This window comes from Triticum urartu, chromosome 2A, assembly GCF_056163025.1.
Source record: "Triticum urartu cultivar PI428250 chromosome 2A, HENAU_Tu73, whole genome shotgun sequence".
Taxonomy (NCBI): domain Eukaryota; kingdom Viridiplantae; phylum Streptophyta; class Magnoliopsida; order Poales; family Poaceae; genus Triticum; species Triticum urartu.
In genome coordinates this window covers 198,962,338-198,985,241 of record NC_141874.1, presented here as the reverse complement: position 1 = coordinate 198,985,241, position 22,904 = coordinate 198,962,338, and the positions used below count along the sequence as shown (strand labels likewise).

The following is a 22,904-nucleotide window of genomic DNA, read 5'->3' as shown; positions in this document are numbered from 1 at the left end:
TCAGAGAAGAACCAAATATTGTTCATAGATAATCTTGATCATAAACCCACAATTCATCGGATCTCGACAAACACACCGCAAAAAGAGTTGCATCGAATAGATCTCCAAGAAGATCGTGGAGAATTTGTATTGAGATCCAAAGATAGAGAAGAAGCCATCTAGCTAATAACTATGGACTCGAAGGTCTGAGGTAAACTACTCACACATCATCGGAGAGGCTATGGTGTTGATGTAGAAGCCCTCCGTGATTGATTCCCCCTCCGGCGGAGCTCCGGAAAAGGCCCCAAGATGGGATCTCTTGGGTACAGAAGGTTGCGACGGTGGAAATAGGGTTTTATGGTGCTCTTGGATATTTTCGGGGTATATGGGTATATATATAGAAGGAAGAAGTAGGTGGGTGGAGCTACGAGGGGCACATGAGGGTGGAGGGCGCGCCCCCTGCCTCATGGCCGCCTCATTTATTTCTTGACGTCCACTCCAAGTCCCCTGGGTCACGTTTGTTCCAAAAAATAACTCTCCCGAAGGTTTCATTCCGTTTGGATTCCGTTTGATATTCCTTTTCTGCGAAACACTAAAATAGGCAAAAAAAAAAGCAATTTGCACTGGGCCTTGGGTTAGTAGGTTAGTCCCAAAAATATTATAAAAGTCCTTAGTAAAGCCCATTAAACATCCAAAACAGATAATATAATAGCATGGAATAATCAAAAATTATAGATACGTTGGAGGCGTATCAATGGGTTAGGCAAGGGTTGTCTCAGGCACATGCTTCTGTCTTGGTGACAAAATTATGAATATATTAAGTTGTCTTTGTATTCTTGTATGAGAGGCTATTGGTTTTCTTGTTCATGTTTAGTACATGTACTAATAATGATTGAGATATGCTTGTTACTGAAGGAGGGTCCGCCTAACAAATGTTGTTATGTGAATTTTGAAGTCATATATATATATATATGACAAAATGTTACGTGTTTAAACTTTTCAAGTCATATATGTGCATGATTGTAAGGTCAGTCTGACCGTGGGACACGACGATTACATGAATCTGATGGATATTATTTGTCCAATTAAGATGGGCCCACCAAAAGAAAAGTTGGATGTTTCTATTTTTTGTGGGGATTTCTAAGATATTTATTTATCTTTAACATGTATTATGTTTTTTTGTATATAATAGAATAGACGGGGTAGCAATTTGTGTGTATGTTCTGAAAATAAGTTAACTAGATGTGACTCGTGTCATCTTATGACGCTCTTTTTTACACTTATTGCACTGTTTTTACACTTCAATTCACATGTTGTTGGTAGTTATTTTAGTGCTTGATCTTGAAACATTTGAGGAGTTGCTACATTAATTGACACCTTGCGCATACTCGGGAAAAGGGGGTGTGTTTTCGCAACAGCTCTCCACTCATAGATTGGTTTAGCTGTACTCCAATCTCAAGTAAAATCAAATTAAATATTTATCTAATATCAAATAACAAAATGAAAGTTTTGTCTAATTGTAGATGCGTAGACAAGTGCATCTACCGACCCTGTAAAAGCATGAATTATATCTGCCACCCCTATAAAAATATGAAAAGCGAAGAACCAAATCAAATCTAACTTTTTTTTGAACCAATCAATCTTGCTCATACTGTCATACATATCATTAATCCTCCGTCGCACATCGCTTCAATGTTTAGCATTAAACGCATTTGCACTAAAACATCTATAAGATCTTAACTGTCAAAGTATGTTAATCCAAAGATGCAGGTTGCTTCATTAGTGTTTAAGAGGAAAGTAGTTACCTCTTAATAGCTCTCCATAATTAGGAGTAACATAGTATGGTGAACTATGTTACCACTATAGTTGGGAGTAACATATGTGTGGTGTCATCTATAGTGTGAGTAACATACTATGTTACAACATGCCTCTCTTTTCTAATTAATTACTTGCCACATCTTCTATTTTACTAGACATGTGTGATGTTAACACTTATGTTACTTCATTATGGATAGTCTTAGTGTTTAAGATGAAAGTAGCTGCCTCTTAATAGCTCTCCATAATTAGGCCTCATAATTCTTCAGGAATCTGCTCCATCCCCCTCCCCTCCCAAAGACCACCACACCAAAGTATTTAAAATATATGACAATAATCGCTTGGACTAGTATTTTTTTTGCCAAAAGGATCATATCTATCATGAAAGTTCACCGGAAGTATAAAACATCTTAAACATAATAAAAAATAGTACATTAATATTTCGAGACCACCGAACGACCACTACAACCGCTAGAATGAGCCGCCGACGTGCCACTGTCACCCCTTCCCTGCAGGAGCCGGCTTGACCTCGTAGATGATAACCAGAAATCTTCGTGCCCCTAAGGACCAGTGCCCTGAAGTTGTAGTCGTCACCGTTGAACTCTTACATAGATTTGAAGCACCTTACACCAAATCTCGTCATATGACGAGAAATCCTAACCTCACCGCCCAGGAAGACAACAGGAACTACGCCGAAGCCCGTCGATTACGTCCAGACAAACGAACTTGAGAAGGATCAGAGCCGGGAGTCAAACTCCAAAAAAAAGCGCCGCCATCCATCCGAACGCCACACCTATGAGGATTAAAAAAAATCCTAACCTAAACTACTAACCAAAGTGAAGGCATTGAAATTTGCCTCCCTTCTGCCTACCGAACAGCAGACAGAAGGGAGGCAAATCCACGGACTCGTCGGTGAGGTTGGGGAGGGAGAGTTTGCCGTAGTCACCCAAGGTTAGGCGAGGAGAATTTCTTGAGTAGAAGAATTGTATTCTCAAAAAATCTACTGGCAAGGTGATCAAAATCTTGTGATTTTAAGCTATGGTTATTATTGAATATACAATCACATGTATAACGTGGTACCTAGTGATAGAAAAAGAAGACTGGCCGATTGGATCTGAATGTGGTGGACAAATTTAAGCAGCCAAATTATCCAAATGCATGATGCGTACCAACTTGCCAAGAACGTAATGGAAATTTGTAGTATGAATTTAACTCGATGGAATAAATACAGGCGCATCGTTGCTACACACAACCTCGTCGTCACAAAGGTAGACACGACGGAGATGCAATCAGACACATACTAATTCCACAGTTCATCTCTAGGGTCTCTCGCAGGAGTCAGCCCTGGGTTACAATTACAATACATGTCGTGGATAGAAGCGCTCAAATCCTGGCCATCTTGGGCGCGACGACGAGCGGGTTCTGGCGCGCGATCTGCTCGCGGCCGGCTGCCTTGTAGTCGAAGAAGCAGGTGTGCGCATCGGCGTGGCGGTGCGCGCCGCAGTAGGTGGCCCCGCACAGGCAGGCGAATCCCAGCAGCCCCACCTTCTTCTGGCACGCGCTGCATCGGTTCTTCACCGTCTTCTCGGGCGTCTCCTCCTCACCTCCGGCTTTCGTCAATGCAATGGTCAGCGACCGGAGGCCGGACATGACGGCGCCATCAAAGGCCATCACGTCCAGCAGCTGCTGTTCCTTGTAGCACTTGGAGCAGAGGTCGTTTGTCGCCGCGCCGGCGAAGAATCCGCAGCCGCTGGCGCACAGGGCCGCGCCGCCGGCCTGCTGCCTCGCCTCCATGTTGTCGAGCGAGAGATCGAGCGAGTTGTCGATCGAGCAGGTCTCGCGCGCACGTACGTGCTCCGCCGGGGCGATTGATTGCTCGCGATGGCCTCGGTTGGAGATTTCGCAGCGCACCGAAGCCGGAATTGGTTCTGTGATTACAGAGCTTGTGTCGTGGCCTTTTATAGTACTATACTACCTTCTCATTGTCGTTTTTTACTCGGATTCGGAATCCGACCAGTGCAAGCAGACGCCAGCGCCAACCAGGCAATCCGGTCCCACCACGGGCTGTGTTATTTCCTCTGCGATCTTTCTTTTTTAGGGACTCTATCTACAATTTTTTTTACATCAAAATACTCTTTATTGCAAGCTGGTCATCTTATTATCTTTTACAAGATCAACAATCTTTACGGGTGAATCTTCTATCCACCTCACACACACCTTATTTCTATCTAGTTTGGCTAAGCCAAAGGGCAGCATAATTAGACTCTCTAGGAGCATGCTCAAAAATAATCTACGGAAAATCACACACAAGGTGATATATATCATCAAAAACTGCCGCCGATGGACCAAAAGAGTGACCTTCATTCTTTGTCTCTATCACCTCGATATTGTCGGAGTTCACCTCTATGCGGTTACACCCAGATGTAGTTGTCAAGTTGAGACCAAACCGTAAGGCCAGTGGCTCGTCCATAAGCGTATCTCCGCACCAATCGATTTCCCCATTCCCTGTCGCGACGAATCTACCATTCGAGTCTACGATATTTTTTCTTGGTTCCACGTATCTACACCCCTCGCCCCACATGAGCGCTTAATTTATGTTTTTTTATCCGAGGTTTCATCATAGATCCCCACGAAAATAATCCAGTATTAAAAATCAAGGAAACCGACCAACCAATGGAAACCAGCCAAGAAAAAAGTCCCGACAACTAACGAAGGATTCCCGAGCCCACATATGCCCATGCAACGGCTAAAAAGGAAAACATGCCACCCCAATCCGATCATCCCACAACTGTCGCCTCCATGCGCGCTCTCAGACGTTGCAGGCCAAGACCGACACCGCTCCTCCCTACCTGCCTCGGGCCTCGGGCAGATCTCTGCTTATAGCGCCATCAAGCGTGTCAAGACATCATCGACGACCTACTCATGCAAATCGACGTCCCAGGGCCTCGTCCACCCGAAACCGAACCTAGAAGCGGCCGACCAGGAGGCACCAGCATACGAGGATCATTCCCGCTACTGCAATGGAGAGGCGGGGCGATGAAGGCGGGCGAGAAGCTGAAGAGGTCATCGAGCCAGAGTAGCATCGTAACTCGTCACCACAGCCTCGTTGTCCGCCCCTGCCGAGAAAACGCGTGCACTTAGTTACGTGTCTCTCCATATCCAACACGCCCGTCTCTCAGCATAGCTTTGTTATGCATGTTTTTTCTTTGTTTAAACTTAAACTCTTCCTAATGCATGCTTTCAGAAAAGATCCCATCAAAATGGGAGCCTAGCTTCGTAATTGCGAGCAAAACCATATTTATTAATGGGTAGCTAATCACTCTGTTTTTTCTTACCATAGGGGGCAAGCAATATCATACTAAACTCTCTAAGATCAGGGACACCTAGATTATCAATTTCCCCCCTAGAAACCAAACCCCAGTTAGGTACTCCCCTGATTCAAAATAATTGTTGTGATTTTAGTTTTAAAAATTTAAACTAAAATCAAGACACTTATTTTGGGTCGGAGGAGTAGTTGATACTCCCTCCGTGTGAACTTACTTATTGCGGAAATGGATGTATATATATATGTATTTTAATTCTACATACAACCATTTCTATTCATTTTAGCGACAAGTAATTTCAGACGAAGGGAGTATTTATGAGAATCACCATGTTTTTCTGGAAAAAGTGAGACAAGACAGAGAAAAACAACTTACACCTGTATGATAGGTTCTTAGACATCCAATAAGAGATTATTTTAATGATCCTATCGTTCACAGCCTGTAGGTGTTCTTCTTTGTCAAAATATAGGGGAACCCCCAAATACTTGAAAGGGAAGTACCCATTTTTACCGTGACTTCTTTGAGAAAAAAAATTAGCCTCATTAACATCCAAGTGAATTGGCAACACGGTTCTGTCTGTCACTTTTTGATTGATGAAATCATGAATTTCTTCTGACGGTGTTCTTATTAATTTTCAGTTATGGAAGGGTGGAGAATGGAAGGAAGAAGTGATAGGAGGCCATAAAGCTGGTGATGGATGAGGTTAGAGAAATGATCTGAATACATATTATACTATATATAGAGCTTTGAGATGATCTTCTCGAACACTGTAACCCGATCAATAAAGCTATATTTAAGGTCCTTAATATAGGAGATCCGGCCTGAGTATAGCGTTTTGGATCTCGGCCTTTACGGAGGCCGAATTTTAGAAAAAAATATAAAAAATTCAAAAATTTTGGTTAAAAAAAATCTGATTTTTTGACAAGTAAAAAAGGATGTGAGGTGTATGGATGTAAAATTTGAGGATGAAATACATCGAAATGCGACCTGTACAAAAAAGTCTGGGAGGATGAATCCTATCATGTGATATAAAAAGCCTTAGATTTTTTTTTTGCACACCCTTGTTTCAACGTATTTTGTTCTGAAAATTTACACACTTGTGCATTATGCCTTCATCTATCTTTGTATTTTTTTCAGAAATTTTTGCAATGTAAAAGTATGAATTTTCAAAAAAATAAAAAATAAATTTTGCATTTAGAGGCCTCCATGGAGCTCGGCCTCCAAATGCAATTCTCAACTGGCCTATACTACCTGTTGCAAGATTTCTCTTGAATACTTCCGTTTTGTACTGATACATGGTGTACCGATCACGAGTTAATACTCCCCTCCGTCTTAAAATAAGTGTATCTAGACGCGTAGTGTGTAGATACACTCATTTCAGCGACAATCCACAGTTAATTCTGGACGGAGGGTATAGTATTAGGAGATGGGACAACAATCAAGAACGATATTCACAAGTCAAAGGAAACAAATTCTGAAGAGCTAAGCAATCCACAATCACAAATAATATAAAAGGCAAATTGTAAATAACCAAATAATTCACCCTCGAATTCAAATCAATGAACATATCTACAAGACCCCATCTAAACTGATTTACATGAGAGTATGACAAATACTATTCCCAAATCTCAAACCACAATACACATGACTTCATCTTGGCAGCTCTTCACAGGTTGTTATGCTATGCAATTGCTCGCACCAATTGAAACCCATTAGACCAAAGAAAAAACCATGTACTGCCAAACTACCTAACCCTTCCTTACAAACCAATTAGATTCACTATTCACCGCTCTATTAAAGTTCATGATTAATTTCTTTCTATCTTAAAGAAAATTCTAAATAGACCAGTGCCGCAACGTGGCCCATCAATGATCTAGTAGTGAGTAAGTCCTGTTAACTTAGACTTGATCACCGAAAGTTAAATAAATAAATAGAATTGCACACTTAGAGTTAAAACACAAATAGGCTTATGATCACAAAAGATTAAAAGAAATGGGCTCATACCCCTTCCTCTCTCCTCTCAGACGAACATGCCACTAGGGTTTCTGCCTCCCATCGGCGCCGCCGCTAGTTAGCCTTGTCTCCTGTAACATTAGGATCATGGGGGCATGGTGGATTGCGACCTTGCCGGTAGGATGATTCCCTTTTTAGGTGTTTTTTTGAGTTTGGTTAGAGTTTGTGTCATGCTCATAAAAGATAGGACGGCAGTGGCTCCCTGAAGATGGAATAAGTTTCTCCACGCCTACCTCCTGCACTGGCGGTGTGTCTAGTGATGTCGAAGTGTTGGGTTTCGTAGTAATTTCAAAAAAAATCCTACGCACACGCAAGATCATGTGATGCATAGCAACGAGGGGGAGAGTGTTGTCTACGTACCCAACGCAGACCGACTGCGGAAGCGCTGACACGACGTAGAGGAAGTAGTCGTACGTCTTCACGATCCAACCGATCAAGCACCGAAACTACGGCACCTCCGAGTTCGAGCACACGTTCAGCTCGATGACGATCCCCGGACTCCGATCCAGCAAAGTGTCGGGGAAGAGTTCCGTCAGCACGACGGCGTGGTGACGATCTTGATGTACTACAGCAGCAGGGCTTCGCCTAAACTCCGCTACAGTATTATCGAGGTATATGGTGGCAGGGGGCACCGCACACGGCTAAGGAATAGATCACGTGGATCAACTTGTGTGTTCTAGGGTGCCTCTACCTCAGTATATAAAGGAGCCAAGGGGGGAGGGGGGCGCCGGCCAGGGAGAGAGGCGCAGGAGGAGTCCTACTCCTTCCGAGAGTAGGACTCCCCCCCCCAATCCTATTCCAACTAGGATTCCCAAGGGGGAAGAGAGAGAGAGGGGGGCCGACCACCTTCTCCTAGTCCTAATAGGACTAGGGGAGGGGGAAGTGGCGCAGCCACCTTGGGCTGCCCCTTTCTCCTTTCCACTAAGGCCCATGAAGGCCCATATGGCTCCCGGGGGGTTCCGGTAACCTCCCGGTAACCCGGTAAAATCCCGATTTCACCCGGAACACTTCCGATATCCAAACATAGGCTTCCAATATATCAATCTTTACGTCTCGACCATTTCGAGACTCCTCGTCATGTCCGTGATCACATCCGGGACTCCGAACAACCTTCGGTACATCAAAATGCATAAACTCATAATGTAACTGTCATCGTAACCTTAAGCGTGCGGACCCTACGGGTTCGAGAACAATGTAGACATGACCGAGACACGTCTCCGGTCAATAACCAATAGCGGGACCTGGATGCCCATATTGGCTCCTACATATTCTACGAAGATCTTTATCGGTCAGACCGCACAACAACATACGTTGTTCCCTTTGTCATCGGTATGTTACTTGCCCGAGATTCGATCGTCGGTATCCAATACCTAGTTCAATCTCGTTACCGGCAAGTCTCTTTACTCGTTCCGTAATACATCATCTCACAACTAACATATTAGTTGTAATGCTTGCAAGGCTTATGTGATGTGTATTACCGAGAGGGCCCAGAGATACCTCTCCGACAATCGGAGTGACAAATCCTAATCTCGAAATACACCAACCCAACATCTACCTTTGGAGACACCTGTAATGCTCCTTTATAATCACCCAGTTACGTTGTGACGTTTGGTAGCACCCAAAGTGTTCCTCCGGCAAACGGGAGTTGCATAATCTCATAGTCATAGGAACATGTATAAGTCATGAAGAAAAGCAATAGCAACATACTAAATGATCGGGTGCTAAGCTAATGGAATGGGTCATGTCAATCAGATCATTCAACTAATGATGTGACCTCGTTAATCAAATAACAACTCTTTGTTTATGGTTAGGAAACATAACCATCTTTGATTAACGAGCTAGTCAAGTAGAGGCATACTAGTGACACTTTGTTTGTCTATGTATTCACACATGTATTATGTTTCCGGTTAATACAATTCTAGCATGAATAATAAACATTTATCATGATTATAAGGGAATAAATAATAACTTTATTATTGCCTCTAGGGCATATTTCCTTCAGTCTCCCACTTGCACTAGAGTCAATAATCTAGATTACACTGTAATGATTCTAACACCCATGGAGCCTTGGTGCTGATCATGTTTTGCTCGTGGAAGAGGCTTAGTCAACGGGTCTGCAACATTCAGATCCGTATGTATCTTGCAAATCTCTATGTCTCCCACCTGGACTAGATCCCGGATGGAGTTGAAGCGTCTCTTGATGTGTTTGGTCCTTTTGTGAAATCTAGATTCCTTTGCCAAGGCAATTGCACCAGTATTGTCACAAAAGATTTTCATTGGACCCGATGCATTAGGTATGACACCTAGATCGGATATGAATTCCTTCATCCAGACTCCTTCGTTCGCTGCTTCCGAAGCAGCTATGTACTCCGCTTCACATGTAGATCCCGCTACGACGCTTTGTTTAGAACTGCACCAAGTGACAGCTCCACTGTTTAATGTAAACACGTATCCGGTTTGCGATTTAGAATCGTCCGGATCAGTGTCAAGGCTTGCATCAACGTAACCTTTTACGGTGAGCTCTTTGTCACCTCCATATACGAGAAACATATCCTTAGTCCTTTTCAGGTATTTCAGGATGTTCTTGACCGCTGTCCAGTGATCCACTCCTGGATTACTTTGGTACCTCCCTGCTAAACTTATAGCAAGGCACACATCAGGTCTGGTACACAGCATTGCATACATGATAGATCCTATGGCTGATGCATAGGGAACATCTTTCATATTCTTTCTATCTTCTGCAGTGGTCGGGCATTGAGTCTTACTCAACTTCACACCTTGTAACACAGGCAAGAATCCTTTCTTTGCTTGATCCATTTTGAATTTCTTCAAAATCTTGTCAAGGTATGTGCTTTGTGAAAGTCCAATTAAGCGTCTTGATCTATCTCTATAGATCTTAATGCCTAATATGTAAGCAGCTTCACCGAGGTCTTTCATTGAAAAACTTTTATTCAAGTATCCCTTTATGCTATCCAGAAATTCTATATCATTTCCAATCAGCAATATGTCATCCACATATAATATCAGAAATGCTACAGAGCTCCCACTCACTTTCTTGTAAATACAGGCTTCTCCGAAAGTCTGTATAAAACCAAATGCTTTGATCACACTATCAAAACGTTTATTCCAACTCCGAGAGGCTTGCACCAGTCCATAAATGGATCGCTGGAGCTTGCACACTTTGTTAGCTCCCTTTGGATCGACAAAACCTTCCGGTTGCATCATATACAACTCTTCTTCCAGAAATCCATTCAGGAATGCAGTTTTGACATCCATCTGCCAAATTTCATAATTATAAAATGCGGCAATCGCTAACATGATTCGGACGGACTTAAGCATCGCTACGGGTGAGAAGGTCTCATCGTAGTCAATCCCTTGAACTTGCCGAAAACCTTTTGCGACAAGTCGAGCTTTGTAGACAGTAACATTACCATCAGCGTCAGTCTTCTTCTTAAAAATCCATTTATTTTCAATTGCTTGCCGATCATCGGGCAAGTCAACCAAAGTCCATACTTTGTTCTCATACATGGATCCCATCTCAGATTTCACGGCTTCAAGCCACTTTGCGGAATCTGGGCTCACCATCGCTTCTTCATAGTTCGTAGGTTCATCATGATCTAGTAGCATGACTTCCAGAACAGGATTTCCGTACCACTCTGGTGCGGATCTTACTCTGGTTGATCTACGAGGTTCAGTAGTATCTTGATCTGAAGTTTCATGATCATTATCATTGGCTTCCTCACTAACTGGTGTAGGTGTCACTGAAATAGTTTTCTGTGATGTACTACTTTCCAGTAAGGGAGCAGGTACAGTTACCTCATCAAGTTCTACTTTCCTCCCACTCACTTCTTTCGAGAGAAACTCCTTCTCTAGAAAGGATCCATTCTTAGCAACGAATGTCTTGCCTTCGGATCTGTGATAGAAGGTGTACCCAACAGTTTCCTTTGGGTATCCTATGAAGACATATTTCTCTGATTTGGGTTCGAGCTTATCAGGTTGAAGCTTTTTCACATAAGCATCGCAGCCCCAAACTTTAAGAAACGACAACTTTGGTTTCTTGCCAAACCATAATTCATAAGGCGTCATCTCAACGGATTTTGATGGTGCCCTATTTAACGTGAATGTGGCCGTCTCTAAAGCATAACCCCAAAATGATAGCGGTAAATCAGTAAGAGACATCATAGATCGCACCATATCTAGTAAAGTACGATTACGACGTTCGGACACACCATTACGCTGTGGTGTTCCGGGTGGCGTGAGTTGCGAAACTATTCCACAGTTTTTCAAATGTACACCAAACTCGTAACTCAAATATTCTCCTCCACGATCAGATCGTAGAAACTTTATTTTCTTGTTACGATGATTTTCAACTTCACTCTGAAATTCTTTGAACTTTTCAAATGTTCCAGACTTATGTTTCATTAAGTAGATATATCCATATCTGCTTAAATCATCTGTGAAGGTGAGAAAATAACGATATCCGCCACGAGCCTCAATATTCATCGGACCACATACATCGGTATGTATGATTTCCAACAAATCTGTTGCTCTCTCCATAGTACCGGAGAACGGTGTTTTAGTCATCTTGCCCATGAGGCACGGTTCGCAAGTACCAAGTGATTCATAATCAAGTGGTTCCAAAAGTCCATCAGTATGGAGTTTCTTCATGCGCTTTACACCGATATGACCTGAACGACAGTGCCACAAATAAGTTGCACTTTCATTATCAACTCTGCATCTTTTGGCTTCAACATTATGAATATGTGTATTACTACTATCGAGATTCAATAAAAATAGACCACTCTTCAAGGGTGCATGACCATAAAAGATATTACTCATATAAATAGAACAACCATTATTCTCTGATTTAAATGAATAACTGTCTCGCATTAAACAAGATCCAGATATAATGTTCATGCTCAACGCTGGCACCAAATAACAATTATTTAGGTCTAATATTAATCCGGAAGGTAGATGTAGAGGTAGCGTGCCGACCGCGATCACATCGACTTTGGAACCGTTTCCCACGCGCATCGTCACCTCGTCCTTTGCCAGTGCCCGCTTATTCCGTAGTCCCTGTTTCGAGTTGCAAATATTAGCAACAGAACCAGTATCAAATACCCAGGTGCTACTGCGAGCTCTAGTAAGGTACACATCAATAACATGTATATCATATATACCTTTGTTCACCTTGCCATCCTTCTTATCCGCCAAATACTTGGGGCAGTTCCGCTTCCAGTGACCAGTCTGCTTGCAGTAGAAGCACTCAGTTTCAGGCTTAGGTCCAGACTTGGGTTTCTTCTCTTGAGCAGCAACTTGCTTGTCGTTCTTCTTGAAGTTCCCCTTCTTCTTCCCTTTGCCCTTTTTCTTGAAACTAGTGGTCTTGTTAACCATCAACACTTGATGCTCCTTCTTGATTTCTACCTCCGCAGCTTTCAGCATAGCGAAGAGCTCGGGAATAGTCTTGTTCATCCCTTGCATATTATAGTTCATCACGAAGCTCTTGTAGCTTGGTGGCAGTGATTGGAGAATTCTGTCAATGACGCAATCATCCGGAAGATTAACTCCCAATTGAATCAAGTGATTATTATACCCAGACATTTTGAGTATATGCTCACTGACAGAACTGTTCTCCTCCATCTTGCAGCTATAGAATTTATTGGAGACTTCATATCTCTCAATCCGGGCATTTGCTTGAAATATTAACTTCAACTCCTGGAACATCTCATATGCTCCATGACGTTCAAAACGTCGTTGAAGTCTCGATTCTAAGCCGTAAAGCATGGCACACTGAACTATCGAGTAGTCATCAGCTTTGCTCTGCCAGACGTTCATAACATCTGGTGTTGCTCCAGCAGCAGGCCTGGCACCCAGCGGTGCTTCCAGGACGTAATTCTTCTGAGCAGCAATGAGGATAATCCTCAAGTTACGGACCCAGTCCGTGTAATTGCTACCATCATCTTTCAACTTTGCTTTCTCAAGGAACGCATTAAAATTCAACGGAACAACAGCACGAGCCATCTATCTACAATCAACATAAACAAGCAAGATACTATCAGGGACTAAGTTCATGATAAATTTAAGTTCAATTAATCAAATTACTTAAGAACTCCCACTTAGATAGACATCCCTCTAATCTTCCAAATGATTACGTGATCCAAATCAACTAAACCATAACCGATCATCACGTGAGATGGAGTAGTTTTCAATGGTGAACATCGTTATGTTGATCATATCTATTGTATGATTCACGCTCGACCTTTCGGTCTCCGTGTTCCGAGGCCATATCTGCATATGCTAGGCTCGTCAAGTTTAACCTGAGTATTCTGCGTGTGCAAAACTGGCTTGCACCCGTTGTAGATGGACGTAGAGCTTATCACACCCGATCATCACGTGGTGTCTGGGCACGACGAACTTTGGCAACGGTGCATACTCAGGGAGAACACTTCTTGATAATTTAGTGAGAGATCATCTTATAATGCTACCGTCAATCAAAGCAAGATAAGATGCAATAAAGAGATAAACATCACATGCAATCAATATAAGTGATATGATATGGCCATCATCATCTCGTGCTTGTGATCTCCATCTCCGAAGCACCGTCGTGATCACCATCGTCACCGGCATGACACCTTGATCTCCATCGTAGCATCGTTGTCGTCTCGCCAAGCTTGTGCTTCCACGACTATTACTACCGTTTAGTAATTACATCGCGATTTCATTGCATACAATAAAACGACAACCATAAGGCTCCTGCCAGTTGCCGATAACTCGGTTACAAAACATGATCATCTCATACAATAAAATTCAGCATCATGTCTTGACCATATCACATCACAACATGCCCTGCAAAAACAAGTTAGACGTCCTCTACTTTGTTGTTGCAAGTTTTACGTGGCTGCTATGGGCTTAAGCAAGAACCAATCTCACCTACGCATCAAAACCACAACGATAGTTTGTCAAATAGACTCCGTTTTAACCTTCGCAAGGACCGGGCGTAGCCATACTTGGTTCAACTAAAGTTGGAGAGATAGTCGCCCGCAAGCCATCTCTGTGCAAAGCACGTCGAGGGAACCGGTCTCGCGTAAGCGTACGCGTAAGGTTGGTCCGGGTCGTCTCGTCCAACAATACCGCCGAACCAAAGTATGACATGCTGGTAGGCAGTATGACTTGTATCGTCCACAAATCACTTGTGTTCTACTCGTGCATATAACATCAACATAAATAACCTGGCTCGGATGCCACTGTTGGGTTTCGTAGTAATTTCAAAAAAAATCCTACGCACACGCAAGATCATGTGATGCATAGCAACGAGGGGGAGAGTGTTGTCTACGTACCCAACGCAGACCGACTGCGGAAGCGCTGACACGACGTAGAGGAAGTAGTCGTACGTCTTCACGATCCAACCGATCAAGCACCGAAACTACGGCACCTCCGAGTTCGAGCACACGTTCAGCTCGATGACGATCCCCGGACTCCGATCCAGCAAAGTGTCGGGGAAGAGTTCCGTCAGCACGACGGCGTGGTGACGATCTTGATGTACTACAGCAGCAGGGCTTCGCCTAAACTCCGCTACAGTATTATCGAGGTATATGGTGGCAGGGGGCACCGCACACGGCTAAGGAATAGATCACGTGGATCAACTTGTGTGTTCTAGGGTGCCTCTACCTTAGTATATAAAGGAGCCAAGGGGGGAGGGGGGCGCCGGCCAGGGAGAGAGGCGCAGGAGGAGTCCTACTCCTTCCGGGAGTAGGACTCCCCCCCCCCCCAATCCTATTCCAACTAGGATTCCCAAGGGGGAAGAGAGAGAGGGGGGGGCCGGCCACCTTCTCCTAGTCCTAATAGGACTAGGGGAGGGGGAAGTGGCGCAGCCACCTTGGGCTGCCCCTTTCTCCTTTCCACTAAGGCCCATGAAGGCCCATATGGCTCCCGGGGGGTTCCGGTAACCTCCCGGTAACCCGGTAAAATCCCGATTTCACCCGGAACACTTCCGATATCCAAACATAGGCTTCCAATATATCAATCTTTACGTCTCGACCATTTCGAGACTCCTAGTCATGTCCGTGATCACATCCGGGACTCCGAACAACCTTCGATACATCAAAATGCATAAACTCATAATGTAACTGTCATCGTAACCTTAAGCGTGCGGACCCTACGGGTTCGAGAACAATGTAGACATGACCGAGACACGTCTCCGGTCAATAACCAATAGCGGGACCTGGATGCCCATATTGGCTCCTACATATTCTACGAAGATCTTTATCGGTCAGACCGCACAACAACATACGTTGTTCCCTTTGTCATCGGTATGTTACTTGCCCGAGATTCGATCGTCGGTATCCAATACCTAGTTCAATCTCGTTACCGGCAAGTCTCTTTACTCGTTCCGTAATACATCATCTCACAACTAACATATTAGTTGTAATGCTTGCAAGGCTTATGTGATGTGTATTACCGAGAGGGCCCAGAGATACCTCTCCGACAATCGGAGTGACAAATCCTAATCTCGAAATACGCCAACCCAACATCTACCTTTGGAGACACCTGTAATGCTCCTTTATAATCACCCAGTTACGTTGTGACGTTTGGTAGCACCCAAAGTGTTCCTCCGGCAAACGGGAGTTGCATAATCTCATAGTCATAGGAACATGTATAAGTCATGAAGAAAAGCAATAGCAACATACTAAACGATCGGGTGCTAAGCTAATGGAATGGGTCATGTCAATCAGATCATTCAACTAATGATGTGACCTCGTTAATCAAATAACAACTCTTTGTTTATGGTTAGGAAACATAACCATCTTTGATTAACGAGCTAGTCAAGTAGAGGCATACTAGTGACACTTTGTTTGTCTATGTATTCACACATGTATTATGTTTCTGGTTAATACAATTCTAGCATGAATAATAAACATTTATCATGATTATAAGGAAATAAATAATAACTTTATTATTGCCTCTAGGGCATATTTCCTTCACGAAGGGCATGTGGAAGTGTGTCTCTAGCGGATCTCGCAGGATTCGGTCAGTGGTTGTCTTCGATGGACCTGCTTCTGTAAGTGCATCTAGTGCCACCCCTAGTTGGTTTTGGAGTATTGACGACTAACCTAGTTGAGGGACTAATGTGTTTGTGAGAATTGTAGGATAACACAGGTAGAAGTCCCTAATTGATTCGGTTTTCCTACCAGAGATGACCCCTAAAAATGTATGAAGACATTGAAGTCAAAGGTGGTATGTGAAGACATTCACATTGAAGACTATGACAAGAGAAGACATCGCGTGAAGACTATGGAGCGCGAAGACTTAGCAGTTTCGTCGTTCTGTGTTTTTCTTTGTTGAGTCATAGAAACCACCGTACTATTAAGTGGGGTCCAAGAGAACCAGTCAGAATGACTGAAGTGATGCTTAACCAAAATCCTATGTCTTCGAGTGAAGACTATGAGAGCAAATCTTGTCCAGAGTTGGATAAGTCAGCTTTGCTTGTAGCCTAAGTAAAGTTGTCGTGTGTGTTTGAAATCTGACCGTTGGAACACGTGTCAGTTCCTTAGTGACCCAGGGTCATTTCGGACAAATCAGGTCGGGTTGCCTAGTGGCTATAAATAGCCCACCCCCTACAACCAGAAACGGTTGGCTGCTCAGAGTTAGAGTACGGCTTTTGTCGTTTGAGAGCAACCCACCTCGAAGTCTTTGAGAGAGAATTCCTTGCGAGGATAAAGCCCTAAACATCCAGAGCCAAAGAGTGTTAGGCATCACTTAAGTCTTCCTGTCTGTGTGATCTGAAGACTTATTACACTTGAGGACTGTGAATCCTCCAGCCGGTTAGGCGTCGTGTTCTGAGCATCCAAGAGTCATTGTGGATCGCCGGTGAACAAAGTCTGTGAAGGTTAGGAAGTCTACCTTGAAGACTTACCAGAGTGATTGGGCGAGGACTGGGTGTCCTTAACTCAAGGAGAATAAGGTGAAGACGAGGTCTTCTGAGTTGAATCTCAGCCTCCCTAACCAGACGTACAGTTGTCACAGCAACTGGAACTGGTCAAACAAATCATTGTCTTCGACGAGTCACTGGTTTCATCCTTCCCTTCCCTTTACTTACTGTTGGTCCTTGTGAAGTCATTGTATGACTGCATTATCTTCTGTCTTCACTGAGTGACTGCTTGTTCTGATTGGCTTCACAATATCTTCCTACCTGATCCTTACTGCCTAGCTGTTATTAGTCATTGCGCTTTCACTTCATTGAATACTTGACTATGGTTTGCCTAGTGTAGTCTACCTTCCGCTGCATGGTAATAGGTTTATTTCTATCGGTTGTCTTCGAAACTTCCATGTTTTGAAGACTTTCCTAAAAATAGCATATTCATCCCCCCTCTAGTCGATCACTAGCACTTTCAATTGGTATCAGAGCAAGGTACTCCCTTGTTCTGTGTGATTCGGTTTAACCACCTGGAGTTTTAGTATGTCGACTGCAGGGATAATTAAGGTCTCTGGTGCTTGCCCCGTCTTTGATGGAACTGAATATCCCTACTGGAAGAATAAGATGCGCATGCATCTTGAAGCCATTGATGTCGACCTATGGTATGTCGTCAAGAATGGCGTTCCCAAGGCTAGTGAAGGTGTCACCGCTGCTGATGTCAAGAAGTTCGTTCAACTGGACTCCACTGCCAAGAACATCATCTGTGGTCATCTGACCAAAGGACAGTATGGCCGCGTGAGTACTTTGGAAATATCTAAACTAGTCTGGGACTGGCTCTCCATGGTCAATGAAGGCGTCTCAACCCAGAGAGATCAGAGAATCAGTGTTCTTCGCAACCTCTTCAACCGCTTCAAGAGAAATGACGATGAGAACGACCAGCTCACGTTTGATCGACTCACTGATATCACTAATGAGCTTCAAGCTCTCGGCGCCACTGATATCACCAAGCATGAAGTCGTCAAGACACTCCTGAGATCACTTGACAGCTCGTTTGACACCCTAGCCCTGATGATTCAAGAACGTCCTGATTTCAAGACACTCGATCCGTCTGACATACTTGAGAGTCTCAACACACATGAGTTTCAGCTTTCTGAGAAAAGAGACATCGACGGTCCCAACTATGGGCGAACTCGTGCCTTGAAGGCAAAAGCTGTCTCCTCATCTGAAGAAGAATCTGACAGCAGTTCTGATGATCCTGAAGACATTGGAAAGGAGCTTGCTATGCTTGTGAAGAAGTTTCAAAAATTCACCAAGAAGAAAGGATTCAGAAAGTCTTCACGATCAAGCTCAAGAAATAATGAAGCTTCTGCTCATGACTACAAGAAGAGAACATGCCACAAGTGCAAGAAACCTGGCCACTAAATCTCTGAGTGTCCGCGGTGGGACAATGAGAACAACAACAAGAAGAAGAGCAAGGAATATGACTCTGACGACAAGAAGAAGAAGAAATACTCAAAGTCTTCTTCCAAGTCTTCCTCAAAGTCTTCTTCACACAAGAAGAGCTCATCTGTCAAGGCACGTGCGTTTGTTGGCAAGGAAATGGATTCAGAGGAGGAGTCCGCTTCTGAGGAGGCGGAGGTGGAGTCTGAGGAGGAGTCCTATTCTGGCGTTGCGAGTCTGGCTACAGCATACGTTGCCAAGTCCATCTTCAACACTGAAGACAATGACTTCATCACCGACACCGATGCAAATGACAAGGACTACTGCGCTCCTACCTACTGCTTCATGGCACGCGGTGCCAAGGTAAACACACGCCCTGCTCACTATCAAACTTCTAGTGAAGATGACTCTGATTGTGGTTCCAAACCCAGCTACAAAACACTTGCTAAAATTGCAACTAAACAACAGAAAGCTATGGAACATATTCAAAAACTATTAGACAAAAGCGATGATCTGTTAGACGCTGAAATGATTCGATCTCAGTCCTTAATTGAAGACATAAAAAATCTTCACGTTAAGTATGAGGAACTTGAAAGTCGTCATGAAATGCTCTCAACAACTCATGAAAAGCTTTCCTATGATTATCTTCAAAGGAAGCAAGACCTTGAGAAATTGAGAGCGGCTCATGAAAATCTTCAAAAGGAAAACGAGTCACTTTGCGCCGAATAGATCAGTTTCGCTCAGGAAGGATTTGAACCACCATGTCTTAAATGCATTGAGCGTGACAACGCTACTTCTGTTGCTGAGTGTTCTACTGCTGCTACTGTTGCAATATCTTCAACTGTTGATGTGGTAACTAACCCCTCTGCTGAGGATACCACCGCTATTGCTGATGAGAATGCTAGGTTGAAGACATTGCTTGAAACAGGGATGTACAAAAGTCTCAAAGGGCATCAGACACTATGTGATGTCCTCAAAAGGCAGATCCTGAACCGAAACCCTAGGAAAGAGGGTGTTGGGTTCGTAAGGAAAATGAATGCTGATGGCTCTTACTGGAAACCTGAGCAGTACCCCAAAACCACATGGTTTGCTGCAAAGGAACCTTCAGCGGATCCATCCACCCTATCTGGCTTCACTTGTGCTAATCCCATTGTTATTGATGAATCCTTTGATGCAAACTATAAACTGTTTAGGAATCAGAATGGTGAAGTGTTTGCCAGGTATATTGGTACTAACTTCAGGAATGGACCGCCTATGAAGAAGATCTGGGTGCCAAAAAGGTGTTTGGAGAAACTTCCTGTGAATGTCATCATGACACCACAGGTGAAGAAGACAAACCCCAGACCACAGGCTTCATACGGTCCAAAGGCTTCATACAGACAGAGGACTCACTTGAGTCGCACTAACACAAATGTTTTGCAGGGAAACCATACTCAGGTCTGTGAATATGAGTGCGTTTCATCAAACCGCCATGTTCATAAGACCAGGAACTATTCTGCTTATTCTTATGAGTACTATTGTCCACCTACAAGACTTTTTGCTAGGGCTCCAAAGCCAAAGTTCTCAGATGCTGCACTTAGACTCATTGCTTCGAAGCCACCCTTGAAGATGTGGGTGGCTAAGAAAGCTTAACTCTCTTTTGCAGGGAAAGGTCTCCAGCCGAAAACCAAAATCGTCTGACGCTATTGCTGGGGACCTTAAACATCTTATAGGGCGCAAGATCAAATGCCCAAATGGTCTTATTATGTACTTTGTTCCTGAATCGCTTGCTACTCGCCCTATCAGTCCAAATCTCGATCTAAGCTTTCATAATCCACTGGTTCGTCAAATGTTTTTGCTTCACAATTCTCTTCGTGAAGCCTATTCCCCTAACTGCACTGTAGGGTACGACACCAGCTGCTTCAGAATGGATTATTGATAGTGGATGTACCAATCACATAACTGGCAAGCGAAGCCTTCTTATGGACTCAACACTACGTCCATCTGACAAAAGTCACATCACATTTGCTGACACTGGTAAAAGCAAGGTATTGGGTCTAGGAAGAGTTGCAATCTCAAAGGATCAACACATGGATAAAGTCATGGTTGTTGAATCCCTTGGTTTCAACTTAATGTCTATTTCAATGCTTTGCGATTTAAACATGATTGTGATGTTTGGAAAATATCGCTGCCTTGTACTAATGGAATCTAACAAGTCTCTAGTGTTTGAAGGGTATCGAAAAGATGATTTGTACATGATAGATTTCTCAGCAGGACCACAACTTGCCGTATGTCTTCTAGCAAAAACTTCTGAATGTTGGCTCTGGCATCGAAGGCTAGGACATGCTGGCATGAGGAACCTCCACACCCTTGTAAGGAAGAAGCATGTCATAGGCATCGAGGGCGTCAAGTTCAAGAAGGATCACTTATGCAATGCCTGTGAAGCAGGGAAGATGATGAGGGCCAAGCATCCCTCGAAGACAATCATGACAACGACTCAACCCTTCGAACTGCTCCACATGGATCTCTTCGGTCCCACTCATTACTCAACTCTTACTACTACTGCTTGTCTCTGTGGCTGTGTCATTGTTGATGATTATTCAAGATATACTTGGGTGCATATAATCCTCTACAAGACTGAAGTGCAGGATGTCTTTAGACGCTTCGCCAATCGAGCCATGAACAACTATGGCGTCAAGATCAAGCACATCAGGAGTGACAATGGCACTGAATTCAAGAACACTGGTCTAGACACTTATCTTGATACTTTGGGCATTACACATGAATTCTCAGCTCCGTACACACCACAGAAGAATGGCGTCGTGGAACGCAAGAACAGAACACTTATTGAGATGACCCGGACGATGCTTGATGAATACAAAACTCCAAGAAAGTTCTGGCCTGAGGCCATTGATACTGCATGCCATATCATCAACCGTGTTTATCTTCACAAGCTTCTCAACAAGACATCCTATGAGCTCCTTACTGGCAAGAAGCCAAATGTCAGTTACTTCAGAGTATTTGGTGCCAGGTGCTGGATCAAGGATCCACATCACACTTCAAAATTTGCACCAAAAGCACATGAAGGTTTTATGCTTGGATATGGAAAGGATTCGCACTCCTACAGAGTCTTCAATCTCTTTCATTATAAAGTGGTTGAAACAGTGGATGTGCGGTTCGATGAGACTAACGGCTCACAAAGAGAGAACCTGCCAAATGTGCTAGATGAAGTTCCATCCGGTGAATCAATCAAACTTATGGGAACTGGAGAAATCATACCTTCTGAAGCTCAGCCTGAAGAGGAACTTATCATCTCCGCACCTGATCGACCTGAAGACAATGATCAAACTGAAGACAATGCTCAGCCTGAAGACAATCCTTCTAACGATGACAATGATCAACAAGAGCAAAATCTTCGTCCTGTACATCCGCGTGTTGCAAATGAAGTACAGATTGAGAAAATAATTGATAGCATCAATGCACCAGGTCCACTCACTTGTTCAAGGGCAACACAGCTAGCAAATTTCTGTGGGCACTTCGCATTCGTCTCAATATCTGAACCCAAGAAAGTTGAAGAAGCCTTCATGGAACCTGAATGGATTCAAGCTATGCAAGAAGAGCTTCAACAGTTTGAGCTGAATAATGTATGGGAACTGGTTAAGCGTCCTGATCCCTGCAAGCACAATATAATAGGCACCAAATGGATATATCGCAACAAGCAAGATGAGCATGGTCAAGTTGTCAGAAACAAAGCTTGTCTCTTTGCTCAAGGGTACACTCAAGTTGAAGGGATTGACTTCGATGAAACCTTTGCTCCTGTGGCCAGACTTGAAGCCATACGCATACTGCTGGCCTATGCAAATCATCATAATATTCTTCTGTATCAAATGGATGTGAAGAGCGATTTTCTCAATGGCAAGATTGAAGAAGAAGTGTATGTTGCACAACCGCCTGGCTTTGAAGATCCAAAACATCCTGACATGGTGTACAAGCTCAACAAGGCACTGTATGGCCTCAAACAAGCCCCTCGAACTTGGTATGACACACTCAAAGACTTCCTGAAGAGCAAAGACTTCAAACCTGGTTCCCTCGACCCCACTCTCTTCAGGAAGACATATGATGGTGAACTGTTTGTGTGCCAAATATATGAGAATGACATTATCTTCGGATGCACCAATCAAAAATACACTGAAGAGTTTGGATATATGATGCAAGAGCAATATCAGATGTCCATGATGGGTGAGCTGAAGTTCTTCCTTGGTCTTCAAATACGTCAGCAACGCAACGGCATCTTCATATCTCAAGAGAAGTACCTCAAAGATTGCCTGAAGAAATTTAGGATGCAAGACTGCAAAGGCTTCACGACTCCAATGCCAGCCAAACATCATCTGGGTCCCGACGACAATGGTAAAGAGTTCGATCAAAAGGTATACCGCTCCATG

At 43.6% G+C, this 22,904-nt stretch overlaps 1 protein-coding gene across 1 annotated transcript; it reads right to left on the bottom strand.

The window, feature by feature from the left end:
• Positions 1–3,177: 3,177 nt before the first annotated feature.
• On the bottom strand, positions 3,178–3,692 carry LOC125541380 (zinc finger A20 and AN1 domain-containing stress-associated protein 10-like). The gene has a single exon (XM_048704808.2). The coding sequence runs from the start codon at positions 3,586–3,588 to the stop codon at positions 3,178–3,180; it is 411 nt and encodes a 136-aa protein (XP_048560765.2). The 5' UTR covers positions 3,589–3,692.
• Positions 3,693–22,904: the final 19,212 nt, after the last annotated feature.

Coding starts and splice junctions, on each gene's coding strand:
- LOC125541380 (XM_048704808.2), bottom strand. CDS start 3,588: ATGGAGGCGAGGCAGCAGGCCGGCGGCGCGGCCCTGTGCGCCAGCGGC.